The sequence below is a fragment of the Bemisia tabaci genome, chromosome 1 (genome assembly GCF_918797505.1).
Source record: "Bemisia tabaci chromosome 1, PGI_BMITA_v3".
Classification (NCBI taxonomy): Eukaryota; Metazoa; Arthropoda; class Insecta; order Hemiptera; family Aleyrodidae; genus Bemisia; species Bemisia tabaci.
In genome coordinates, this window is record NC_092793.1 from 60604157 (window position 1) to 60618115 (window position 13959).

The 13959-nt window shown below is 38.1% G+C and overlaps 2 protein-coding genes across 2 annotated transcripts in view; both read right to left on the minus strand.

Moving 5' to 3' along the window:
• The window catches only part of LOC109031983 (uncharacterized), a 61647-nt gene extending 57453 nt beyond the window's left edge, over positions 1-4194 (minus strand). Inside the window, exon 1 of the mRNA XM_019043854.2 lies at positions 3774-4194. The gene's annotated coding sequence lies outside the window, so the exon portion shown is untranslated. The remainder of the gene's footprint in view (positions 1-3773) is intronic.
• Positions 4195-13584: 9390 nt separating this feature from the next.
• Cad89D (cadherin 89D) overlaps positions 13585-13959 on the minus strand; it is a 144700-nt gene continuing 144325 nt past the window's right edge. Inside the window, 1 exon segment of the mRNA XM_072304631.1 lies at positions 13585-13958. Within this exon segment, the coding sequence (XP_072160732.1) occupies positions 13772-13958 (187 nt within the window). The 3' untranslated portion in view covers positions 13585-13771.

Here is a 13959-nt window from a genome sequence, read left to right on the forward strand (position 1 = left end):
GTTGACAAGGGAAGCATCGCTCCTCTCTCCTGTACGTGAACAATTTGGACATCTGGACTTGCAATTTGGACTCGATGCGTTTCTGATAAACTCAGTCCATTCGGTCTTATAATATGCCCCTCAATATACTCTTTCTTTCAGTTTGTCGTTTCATTTTAGACAGATGGTTCTCTTTCGACTGTTCCTCTCTCCACTTTCCAAACTTAGCCGACATTGACCACTGGGATGTAGCAACGGATATTGACGTGATTTGATACAACTTGGTCCGTATGTGGACCAAGACTACGTTTGTGGATTCCACATAATGATTGTAACTTCGGCAACATTGACCGTTCAGAGGCACATAACCACCACAATAGAGCTTTAGCCGCTCCTCTTCCGGTGTTGTCCAGTGGTGCTCCTCGTCTTGAAAAGCTTTCCTTCACGATTGTTAGGAGTTCGAAAAAATGTAAAATTCAATAAGGACCGCTCTGGAGCATTTTTTATTTAATTTCACACTTTTACACTCATATTTTAGTTTAAGATATCATCACGAATTAATGTAAACTACTTTTAACGGAGCTGCGATTCCTATCCTTGACTAAAATATAGACTATATAGTCATAACTACTAATAAGACTATAATAAAACTATAACATAGACTGTAATAAGACTTTTTTGACCATCAACGCTCGAGGTTTTCGACCTTTGGGAAACGGATTTTGTCACGAGACTAATCATACCATGCAAAGATTGGGACTTTAGGTATCAGGTGACTTTAAAATGATCCATGAGCGTTGGATAATCTGAGGCTAGGAGCCTGTAACCTTAATTACAAATTTTTACGCGTGTACGCACCATGAGTATTGCGGCTTCACATGTTTGAGGGGTTGCAGCTGAACTTGTTTCATGGGTCAGGACAAGTTTTTTTTGCGGGGACCCAGCGGTGCTCGTACCTTCCCGATTTTTTGGGGAAAATCATACATTTTTTTTCTGCATTTTTACAACGATTATGAACCTAAACAGCCTAAACTCATGATAAATGGTTATTCTCGAAAATTGAGGAAACTAAAATCGTCGTCTCTCAGGCGAAGGAACGTAACTCCATTCCAAGGTTGCCAAATTGACCCCAACAATGAATTTATCTTACAAAAATGTGCCTGTGCAATTTTTACCCCAAAATTTTCTGATTTTGCATGAAATCTGAGGAAAAATCAGTGATATTTTCAGTTAGAAATCCCCTAGATTTTCCTGGTTAATACGCAACTTATACGAGGGAATTTTGGCAACATTGGAAAAAGGTTATGTTCTTCCGTGAGGAAAACGACAAATTAGACTGCATTTTGCGATATGGAAGTACAATATCTAGCTCAGTTTACAAATGACGTAGGTACCATTAGTTTTCTTATGCAGACGAGTGTTTCTACAGGTAAGCCAAAAATTGTAGCTCCATATTGCAGAATGTAGTTTGATTAGTCCTTTGAAAAATCAAAATCTCAAGTTGAAGGAGGCCCCGGGAGGTCTTGGATCTTTCTGGTTTTTTGGGCCAATGAAGGTGTCGCCAAAATTTAACGACTGACATCAGGAATAATGCTTATCTACCGTGATCACGCAATTACCGAACTCCACGAGAGTATCGATTGAATTCAGGCACCTCGTTTCCCGACAAGAACGAAACCGCTGAGGCGTTTTCACCAGCGTTTTGCACTAACTCTGCGGTACGGGGAGGATGGGTGTAGTGAAGTTATTAAATCCAGAATATCAGACCTGATTTCTAGAACTCGCACATCTGTTATTGGACTTGGTGGTAGCGTCATAAACACGATTGCACTATTGAGCAAGGCTCGGTTAAGAACTGGAGAGCCAATTAAGATTGCTTTTGCGGTTAGCTCGGCCAGCGGATAAAACCGAACCACCTCGTATTTACTACGTTGTCGTTTTTACGTAGTAGATTTTACGTATTTACATGCTCTAGCAGTAAGTCCTGTTCGACTTGTTTTGACTCGCTGCGATTGAAACCCCAGGGCCAGCTCAAATTGGTCTTCAGATTGTGTTGGCAAATTTCCTGCATGGGAGCTTTTTGAAAAATTCGGAATATTTCGGGCGCGGTGTTAAAAGAAAGAAGTCTTTTAAGAGTAAATTTGAATTTGATCTTCATTCCGATTCCCGGAAAATCTTGCTCGCTACTCCAAGATAGAACGTGGTGGTGGGAAGAACTACCACTAACGTAAGTTTTGGAAAGCCGACTGAACTCTAGGCTCCATCCCGATAATTGTCATTACTCATGCTAGTAATTTGCTGTCTATTAATTTTATCATTGGTGGAGGAGAAGTGAAAACACTTATTCTGATGGAATTATGCAAAGCTGAACTAGAGATATGGCTTTTATTCTGGTTTTTCATTTAGTTTTTTTTTATTTTTTTTTATTTTTTTGCTTATTTATTTCTACACTTTTATTTGCCAGCCGCCTTGCCATTAAATGAGGGTAGAAAAACTAGAGTGTTTAAGAGGTATGCATCATAATTTAAGTAGCGCTGATTATTTCCTCAAGTTATGTGATATGAAACCATCAAGTACTTCCGTGCTGAACACAAAAAAATGGAAAAATAAATGTTTCGGGCAGAGTTTTCTAGGTAGTGATCCCTGATCCCTGAACTGATGTGGTTTCACAAGAAATTTTAAATGTATGGTAGGACTTTCATTGCTTATACATGGTATTTATTATCAAAAAGAGATCCCACGAGCCCTGCGTTTAAACGAATTGATTTAGAGCTAAGAATAAGGATTTATCTTTTTTTTCATACTTTTCTACCCTCGCGTTAAAGTCTCTGAAAAATGTATATTCTTCTTTCTTCTATATCCTTCTCAAAACTCCAATCTATGTTTTGGTCGGTAAAAATATCGAAGATTGTTAATTTGGAGGATATCACTGTTCCCAATAATTTCAGAAATTTGCGACGCAATCTCAAAATATGCAAGATTTTCGTTGAATAATTGATCATAATCTTAGAGGACCCAACAAGGACAATGATTCCTTTTGGTTTAAAAAAGAGCCGTGTACTTCTCGAGTCTTTGTCCTTCGATGGAGTTACACGGAGCCTTTTCTTCTGCAAACGGTTTTGAATAAAAAAGATTATATCGAATGTAATTCAAATTTTCCTTTACCGACTTATTAGTATCTCAGAAATAGGGATAGTGCCATCGATGGAAATTTTTCCAGATTCAAATGTCCAACTTGAAACTTCACTGTGTGTTTGGGTTATGATGCAAAATATTTCTGTACAAACTTACTCATATTACTGTTTTGACAGAGATAAACTTATGGTTCATTGGCAAAAATTGATACATTTTTGTATTCGTAGCTGCTTCTCTGAAACCCTTTAGGTGCCAGTTTCTCAGATTCGATTACATATAATTGAGACCCTGGTATTTAAAATCACAGACATCTGTAGCATTGATGCTCTCTCCAATATCTTTTCAATTACTCGCGAAAGTAACCATATTTTGGTTCTGCTAATTGTGAGATGAAATGATAAGCAGATCCAACTGAGAAAACCCAACTTTCGCCTCCCGTATCGAAGCACTTAAGTTGTTTGTATTTACATTTTGACAGTCTCTTGTAATTCGCATCCCATCCAAAACGCCAAATTTTTACAGGTGAAAATGACAAATCCATACAATATGAGTGTAAGAGGAGATGCGCAATCCTCTGGTGAGACATATCTTTCTTCACTAGATTGTATATAGCCTCAGCCATGGCATACTTTTGACGTTAAATGACGAAATTTACATACCTTTTAATAGGTTTTATGGGTATCCAAAGTATAATCCTGTACAGTTAAGAATGTAATCCAAACGGGCCACATATCACAGCACTATTAGTAGATCACGATCACGCACGCGAAAACATACATACAATCACCGATTGATAACCCGAATCATCGATTCTTGCGGGAGAACGATGGACCGAACCCCGACGGGCGGGGGGCGCGCGGGCACATTGCAGCACAACACTGAATATTCACTTGCCACAAGAAACTCACATCCACGGCACGGTGTCTGTTGTTGCAGTGTAATCCGGGTGGATTTGAAGCAGGAACTGGGGATCTTGAGGAGCGATCGGCGGTCGCACAGAGTAGCACTTGACCGGAAACGTCCAGAACATGAACTGAAGCCCGACTCGGGATCGGGAACGGGTGCAGCGGTGGAGCTACCTAGCGGTGGCACACGTCGGCTAAGCTACTTACACAGCCACTTGCTTGCCTTCCCACCCCCTCCCCCGCCCCTGCCCACGCTCCTAAGCCAACCAGCCGTGTGTCGGACACCGCACTGTGGGATCGTTTTGTCAAACTGGGGATCAGCCTATCTTTTTTTTTTATTATTATTTATTAAACATATCGACTTCTATACAGAAATAAGATATTTAGATGTAACTTGTAAAAATAGATAACGATTATCGACTAAAAAAATATACAGTTGTTGAGTCTCGATTATCGACTAAAAAATATACAGTTGTTGAGTCTAAAAAAATATACAGTTGTTGAGTCTCGATTATCGACTAAAAAAATATACAGTTGTTGAGTCTAAAAAAATATACAGTTGTTGAGTCTCAAAAAAATATACAGTTGTTGAGCCTGAAGGATCAGCCTATCAAAAAAAAAAAAAAAAAAAACTCTGTTCACCTGAATATCGTCACCTTTCTGTCAAAGTATCACAAGCGCCATGCGATGTTCCAAAATTTCCACCGCCATTTCATTTGTTTACAGGGAAATTTTTGGTTGAATCAGTTTGAAAATTTCACTGAATTTTATCGGCAGCACAAAGAAATTCGAATTCGACTTTGAATTTATTCTCGTTTTAGTATACAGCAGGTAACAACAGACAAATAGGTAACAAAAAAAAACAAAAAACGAAAATAAAACAGCCACTGATGACATTTGGCCATTGTGTCGGGTGGAGCCTCTTTGTAAATGCACATTGCACATCTATGCACATTTTATGTGCAAAAATGTCGGAGTAGAGGTTGCCCAAACAAGTTTTAGATTGGGTACCACCTGATAAAAGGCGACGGGGACGTCTCGTAAAGGGATGGCGGCAGGGCGTTGACGAAGAGATGTTGCGGTGTCGGTTGCCCGATAACCTCTGGAGAGATAGGCATATGTGGCGTTTGGGTGTCGCAGAACGCCAGAGTGCGTTGTAGGAGCGACTTTATGTATGAAAAAAGAAAATTTAGTGACATTTTCGGACAACTTCGTTGAAAAATTTCTTTGTAAACAAATAAAATGGCGACGGAAATTTTGAAACATCACATGGCGCTTGCTATACTTTGGCCGGAAGGTGACAATATCCGTTTTGAAAAAAACATGTAACAGCGATTAGTTTTTGTGAATTGCATTAAAATGCTAAATTTTGAATTTACAACCCTTAAGGAAAATATTACCTGGGCGACCGCCAAAGAGATGAGCACAAAGCTGGCTCTCTTCTCCTGAAGACGATTGAATATTTTAACGGTGTTTTTATCGATTCGATGAGTCCTTTATTTACCGATGTTTTATTTTTATAATGTTTATGATTAAATGTGCGCGGTGCTGGATGATCAGACAAACGGGGCTGTGCCCTTTTTGCTCGTGGAAAAGAAGAAGACAAATTGTATGTGAAAGATATGCGAAAGGAATTCAAAACAAGAAGAAACATCCAACATGAATATGTTGGAAACATACCCGAAGCCGAAGAACTGAAATCTAGTGTGTGCACTATTTCCATTTCAACGAGATGTGTATAAATTATTACTCTCTGCAAATTGGGGAGGAATTATTGATTTGATACCGTTGAATGTAAATACATTTTATTGAAAATACATTTTATTGAATAAAGAAAGTAACATAATTATATTGGATGAACAAAGAAAATAACATCATAAATCATTTAACTGAATTGGTTCATTCAGAATTTCAAATTAAAGTTTGGAAATTGTTCAGTTTGTTGCGTCATGTTGGAGATTGCTCAGTTTGCAGCAGCAGAGTATGGAGTTTACTCTGTTTAATGAGTCAAACTTTGTCTTTTCTCTTTTCTTCGATTGATTTGTATTAAAATGAGACTTTAAGGTATCTTTTCTGGAAATAAAAAAAAAAAACGTGACACCAAAAAAAAAAAAAAAAAAAAAAAAAAATGCAACTTACACTTCGACAACACTTACACAACACGAGAATCAACAAGGGAACCTAACCTCCAAAACTCTGCCTTCCAATTGGTCGAATTGGAGATTGCTCACTTCGCTGCAGTTGTAACTATGGAGATGCAGCCAACTTGGGTTTAACCGCTTTTGAAAAGACGCTGATTCGCTAAATAGTTATGGCGGCATTTAAACTTCTAATTTAAATCCTCCGAGCGTAGAAAAGCTTATTTGACGTACCTATGAAAGAAAATAATACGGTTTCCACGGGAAAATGTTCTCAAGGGTTTCCAGTAACAGGATAATTCGGTTTCTCGATGAATGACCTTCAGGGCTTGACACTATAACGGTTCAAAAACGGAAGAACGGATCCGACGGAAAAAAAATTCGGACCGCCCCTTGAAAAGCATTGGTCGATCGGTGTGCTGTACTACAGTACATCCGAGTGATTTCAAAAAGCGAGCCCTATAGGCACGCTTAAAAATATTTTATCAACTTTACAAGAAACGAAACCGTTGGTTCGTCATAATTTTCTTTATTTTCTTTCAATTATTTTTTTGAGATGCGGATTTAATGTGACATAAGCTCTACCAGCCTTTTTTTAATAAAGGCAGGAATACTTGTAGTGAATGAGTACTGTATTTTAATTTAAAATAGGGGTAGCTCTCTGAAGATAGTCTCTATCTCGCTCATTTTATTCGACCACTCTCTATAGGAAGAAACTCTCATAGAGAACCCAGCTCCCAGCTCGTCAAAATTTGGCCGATGACCCCTTTTTAAAATTACCGCCACTGAGAAACAAATTTCCCGAGAAATTATTTTGACTCGAAGCGTAGATTTTTATCGACATTTTTTTTGCGTTTTGTTTTTGTTTTTGTTTTGTTTTTTCTTTAAGTCGAGGTCAGTTTTTTTAGTCAAAGAAACGTTGTTTTGGTATCGTCAAGTTTAAGTTAAAAAAGCGATAGGAAAAAAACGTTTCTTTAACTCAAAAAACAGACTTGATTTAATTTTTCTTAAAAAAAAAAAAAAAAAAAAAAAAAAAAAATTGTCAACAAACAACGACGCTTTAAGTTAAAACAACAACTCAAGAAAAAAAATTCAGGGCTATTAAATCATTAACAAAACTGAACTTTGTCTTGAATGTACAACTTCGACACTCGTGTGCGGTGTCTCAGAGGAGCCTCGCTCGCACAGATCCACCTGCGTGACTGCATAGGACGCGGAGGCTGCGGTAGTGCCGTGGTGCGGCCCACAGTGGATCTCGTTATTAGGTGAGGTCGGACAAAATTAGGCGCTTTTAACTCCGTTTATACAAATTTTCGTGGTTCTAAAAGTGGTTCCATTGTTTACCTCGTGAAATTTTCTTCTAGAAACACCCCTCGAATTTAGAATGAGACTAATTAAACATCAAAATTTGCAGTTTTAGTCCAAAATTTCATGTCCGATCTCTCTGATTGACTCGATCCACTGTGCGGCCGCCTCTCGCTTCCTCCGAATCTAAATCGAGGAACCCAACTCGAAGTTAAACTTACTCGTCCACCCCCACACCCACATTCACAACCGCATCCACCGCCGCCACCTTTACCCGCCTCAAAGAGATTTGATTGCTCCTCAACCCTGCCACCTTACCGACTACTTATCGAAAACCCCCGCTCCGTTGGCCCACAGCACCCGTGTAAATACTCAAGCGCCCTGGTGCGGGCTCTTATCGGGGAAATGGGATGAGTGATTGGGTTTTAGATCCGAACGGTGGTTTGTTTCCATGCAACTTCAAGGTGAGAGATACTCTGGGAAAGTTCTCAGCGGGCTGGTCGTTGAAATTGGTAGACATAGCGAAAGAAAAAGAAGACAAAAATGATGCGGATGAATCCTTTTGCTTTTGTTAACATTAAATCTAAAAAACGTAAGTACTTGGCTGTACCTCTCAAAGCGATAACAATAATGTTGCTGTGTGCCTTTCAAAGCGAGATGTTCTCGCGTTGAAAGGTACAGTCAAGTACTACGTTTTCAGATTTTTACAATTTTTCACTGTTTTATCCATCTGAAGAGGGCTGAGTTTTCAGCCGAAACATTTTGGTGATATTTACTTGAAAATTACCCTTGCTACCCGCTGCGTAATTTGTTTTATTATTGTATATCTTATCACGGGAGGAGAATCAATCATATAGTCGTGCTCCCAAGCCGCTCATATTGCCATCATGATTATTGAAGGCCAACTCAACAGAATGAGAAACATTTATTAATAGGAAGCATTAGCGTATATTCCTTAGCGGGACTGTGCAAAAAGGGGCAAAACTACAGCACGATATTTTTGGTAACTCCCAAGTGGTTTTTTTTTTTTTTTTTTTTTTTTTTTTTTTTTTTTTTTTTTTTTTTTTTTTTTTTTGCCCTTAGCTGGAAGCGTTCGTATTTATTTAGTACCACGGAAAGTGTAATGCATTTTCTATTGAAGTTACCTGGACGAATTTACAGGAGTGGATTTGGTCGACTTTTTCAAACAGATCGGCAGGGTTGCAAACCAAAGCAGGAGAAAAATGCTTTGTTGAAGTCAAGAATTAAAGTCAGCTGCTCGATGAATTTTGGCTAACGTTTGCATCCATTCCCTTTTCGACCCACCTCTTGAGGTGGATCAAGAATTTTGGATGTGGTCCTCATTGCTGGCAGCATGAAAACCAAATTTTATAGGCGCAAGGCGAAGGGTTTTTCGTTTTGTTGTAATCCAAATCCACTGATAGAAAGTCACCTTTTGATGACATCAAAGCATTGAAATAGTTGAGTGAGCTTATTTATTATATTAATTTTTGTACGCAGTTTTTTCACCTTCCTTCATGAATTTTCCTGTCCATGCTTTACTCTTGGAACTCTTATTTCTGTTCCATCGCTTGAAATCAGAAGGAAGCTAATATTAGCTATCATATTTTGTGACAGTTAGGTATGAGTAACGAGGACAGAGAGAGGAGAAAGCAGTAAAAAGAGACTCAGATAAAAATATTGAAATTTTATATTTACACTTACGTTTCAAATACATGCTTAATCAAATGTTTTCAGGAGTACTTAGTTTAGTACTCTAACGTAATTCTTGAACTGAGCAAATTAAATTATACATAAGTAACTATGCGTCTTTCAAAATTAGGTACTAGCATTACGACTAAAAATAAACAGAAATAAATAAATTTTAGTTGAAAATTTTGTTTAAAAAATACATAAATAAAATAAAACTTTCACAAAAGAGTGGCACAACAAATAACAATAAAATTATTGCCTACACTTTTACAAACACTTAAAAAGTACCTACGTATGACACTGCTGAAATAACTTCAAACTATTACATTTAGAAGGATAGCGCATCGTTAACCTCATGTAAAATTGTTGCATGTTTGAATGATGAGGCAACCTAACAAGGCAGATGCAATTTCTCACCATTGCCTCTATTTAGCACATTATAGGTATATATTTTTGGCTCAACGATGATTATTATTAACGCGTTAATGGAGCATCGCTTACATAATTAATGATATGACGTCATTCTAAGAGAGGGACAAATTAACTAATTCCTATTACACATTCATGCATCGCATTCAAACAAAACTCTCAAAACCCATGTACACTCCCTCATGTGTGTCTCCTGACGAGAAAGTCAATAAATTAAAGGAAAGTAGTTAAAAAATTACATTAATGAAAAACGAGTATTTAAACACACGAATACATGGTTTAACACTCTTTAAAATGTAGTTCCCTATTCAGTTTGTTAGTGATAACATGAGCTATACAAATCTTTACATAAGGCATTCAAAAGTACATACTTCTCATATATTTACAACCTTAAATCCGACATAATTCACCGTCATGACAGATTCAAAATAGATTGATGATTCCACCAACATGATGACGAAACACCAAGCGTCGTGACTCATCAATCTGAATTTCTTTGGCTTTCAAGATAAACCGATTTGATTATTTTGCTATGTTAAATTAAACGAATCATACTTTCATAGAATAAATACAAATAAGCACCTCTTTAAAGTAAACAATTGGGTAGTAACATAACCATGCACGATTTCATTGTTCTATTCGTCTCCCATTTCTCTCGATTCTTTAAAAACATTTCTCATTACCACTCACGGTCGAATGAATGGGGCAAGTCTTACTATAGTCATGGAAAGGTATTGAAAGCTCCAGTTCGGAAAACGGAGCCTTTAAAAAGGAGAAGGCAAACTAAAATAAGACGAAGGGAGGGGAGAATAGTTTGAAATGTGTAAACCTTTTTAATTAAACAAAGAACCCAATGGTGTCAGTATTTTTTCGTTTTTCACGTTTTTTTCTTGTAATTGATTCTGATTTTAGATTCACCTATACTAATGCATATATTCTAAGAGTGCAATAACTTTACTTTTCCATTAGTATGACAAACTGAAAAGCAATGTGAAACAGGTATTACTATAAAAACTCAAACGAGTTCCCTACTGTAACAGTCTTCTCGATGGGTATTTTCATTTAGACTTAAACATAAATGTATTATCTATCCTAACTGGTCAATAAGCCTAAACTGAACGTTAAAAGTAAAAGATAACATCAACCTAACTTTTCTACCTCACGACTTTAGCAAACGATAGTGTTTGAAGGCTCTTCAGTATACTATTAGTATGGGTCCGTGGGCAAAGGGACCATAGTCCTCAAAACTAAAACGAATCATGCACATGAGAGTGCGAAGGAGTACTTCACAAACATTTTGCTACAAAACAAAACTCCCAAAACCAAACGGGAGTTATGGCAACTTCTAGTCAGCTGTTCAAAAAATGGGTTTCTAGAAAAAAAAATAGAGATTGCAATTCGCTATATTCAAGAAATAGGACTACTTGAATATAACAAATTTAAAGTCTCTTCCAACACAAAATTTATCATAAATTTACATGAGATAAGTAAAAGACCTCAGCGTGCGTTTACATGCAGTTTGCATTTCAGTTTTAGGGTCGTCAGTTGTCCAAAATTTTTAATTGGAATTATCAGTTATCCCACTCCCATGGTTAAGGTATCCCTTTTCCCGTGGACGAAGAATATTAATATATACATTACATTAATATAATATTTATAATATTATTCTTCATGTAATATATTACATTATTATTAATATATATTAATTATATTTAATTGATAAATTAGGATCTCTTGCATTTGAAATAATACTCCGGAAAGCTCCGACTCATAATGACCTGAAATCATGAGTGAAAAAATATGAATTGATATGCTTTTACGAATGGATAGAACATACGTTCAGGATAGGCTTATTAACGAGACTCCTATAGCTGTGAGCAAAAGATCACAAGCTATTGGGGAATACTTATCCTAATTCATGAATGAGTACAACAAAAGTATGAGCTACAGCCCCTCAATGACCAAATGCGAGGGTACTTTCATTTAACGTCTCAGACAGAGATTGTTAAGCCAATTATTTTATCAACTTTGTACGAAACTTGTTGGCACATAATTAACACTTTTCTGATAACATTTAATTACCTGCAAGCCGCACACTTTGATATCCACCGGCTATCACGATTTACTATTTGTATCGCAACAACTTAATCATACTTGTCTCTGACATTATGCTCAACGTTCATAGCTCTTTGGTTTGGCTTCAATGAGGAATTCACACATTCAAATCATATTAAATATTTAAAAAAAAAAAAACGGCAGTCACATCCAAAAAAAACTTGAGCATTTGATCCAAAACTCAACTGCAGTTATTGTTGTTATAACTGTCAATGCAGTTATACAACTGGTATATTTTTGACATTTTTTTCCACTCTTCGCGGGAACTACTTACTAATTACTGAATATGATTTGCGGCACGTATTTTTTAAAAAAAAGTATGTAAACTTACTCTTAAACTTTTGATCCCTAAAAATGTTGTTACAGGATTTTAACGTAACTTGTTACATTTACATGGGACATTGCGAGAATATCGCACCAACTCGTAAATGCTCTCTCAAAGTCCCAGTAACTTGTTCTGATGTGTGTCAAGAAAAAGTGCCTTTAAACTCCCGGTAGTCTTATCCCATGTGAAATGAATGAATATTACCCGGCTATGAACATTGGTGACAATCAAATCAGCGGCGTGGCGTGCTTTGCGACCTATCGATTGATCTGCGATTTAAACTTACGGAAAAGGATCGATCAATAGGGTGTTCGCGACGAACACAGTGGCGTAACGGGCGCCCCCGCAGACCCTGCTATGCAGGGGGGCCCAAGCGCCTAGGGGGCCCTCCGGGCCCTCGGCCGCCGAAATTTTGTTTTTCTCTGTCTCTTTGATGCTTAGCTTTGGTTTCAAACTTTGGGCCTTTACTTACCGAGATGGGGCTTCTTCCGCAGATTTTTATTGTTAGCTCAGGGTTTTTCATACTTCTTTTGGACTGTTCCTAACTTTTTTTTTGCTGAAGGGCCCCTGCCTTCCAATGTCCACTCAGTGATTACTAAATTGTTTCTCTTTTTTGTCACTTTTCGTAGGTATTTCGGGCTTTGGGTGACCCATGAATCTAAAGGGCCCACAAGGCCCTTGGAGGCCCTTCGATTCTTGGGCCTGCATGGGCCCTTTTGTAGATCCTTGGGCCTGGGCTGGGCCTCCGCCACCCTTTAGATCCTTGATCCTTTAGGGGCCCCATTTAATCGGGTACGGGATCCGGGACAGTGAGGGGAGAGGCATTCCAAGTCCAAGTCCGTGATTAGAAATTTCTCGGGTCAAAAAACGGGAAGGGGTGAGGGAAGTAGAGGGGCGGGAGGGGGGATGATTTTGGAATTTTATCGACATGGGGGGCCCTAGAAAAAATTTTGCAGGGGGGCCCAGCGGAAGTCCGTTACGCCACTGGACGAACACCTTGATAATTGATTCTTTACTATAGCTTTAAATCGGGGAATATCGAAAATCGATCATTCATACTGGATCAGGTTTTCTTCAGTTCTCAAATCTCAAAATTTTCCGGGCTCAGCGGCAAATTTTGAGTTTGATCGACGTGACAGCCGTGTTACTTGTGATTTTTCAAAAAAGCGTGAAATTTTATGACATTCCAATCTGAGCCTAGAGCATGAGATAATTCGTCATTTCCCACACAAAAGAACATAACTCTAATTCAATGTTACCCAATTTCCCTCACAAATTGCACAATCGCTAGAAGAATCTTGCGGATTCCTAACCGAAAATTCCACTGATATTTCCTCATATTTTATGCAAAAATCGGAAAAAATTTTCATAACAATTGGTCAGGTACATCATTATAAAATAAATTAATTGCTTGAGTCACTTTGGCAACCTTAGAATTCGTCGTTTTCCCCACGAAGGAACGTAACTCCATCTCAATGTTGCCAAATTTCCCCTCGGTAATTGCACGTAAACCAGGAATATTTTGGGCATTTCTAACTGAAAATTTCAGTGACTTTTCCTCAGATTTTATGTAAACTTCAGAAAATTTTGGATCAAAACTGCACCGGTACATTTTTGTAAAATAAGTAAATTGTTGGGGTCAATTAGGCACCCTTGTGGTGAAGATACGTTCCTTCGTGGAGGAGATGACGAATTAAGTTACGTCCCCTAGTGCATGAGACGACGAACTGTCCCGGAAATTAAGAAGACTAATTGTTAATTGGGCAGACTAAGATTCTCTCGCTGGGTCTCCGGGTGAGGGAGGGTGTGTTGTACTGATGTTGTCTCCTCATCAAGGATCGGTCGTGGGATCGGTCATGGGAACAACCCCCTCCGCTTCCACTGCTGTGACTGTGCTGCCGATTCAAGGACTTCAGCGAGTCTTCATAACTCCCGC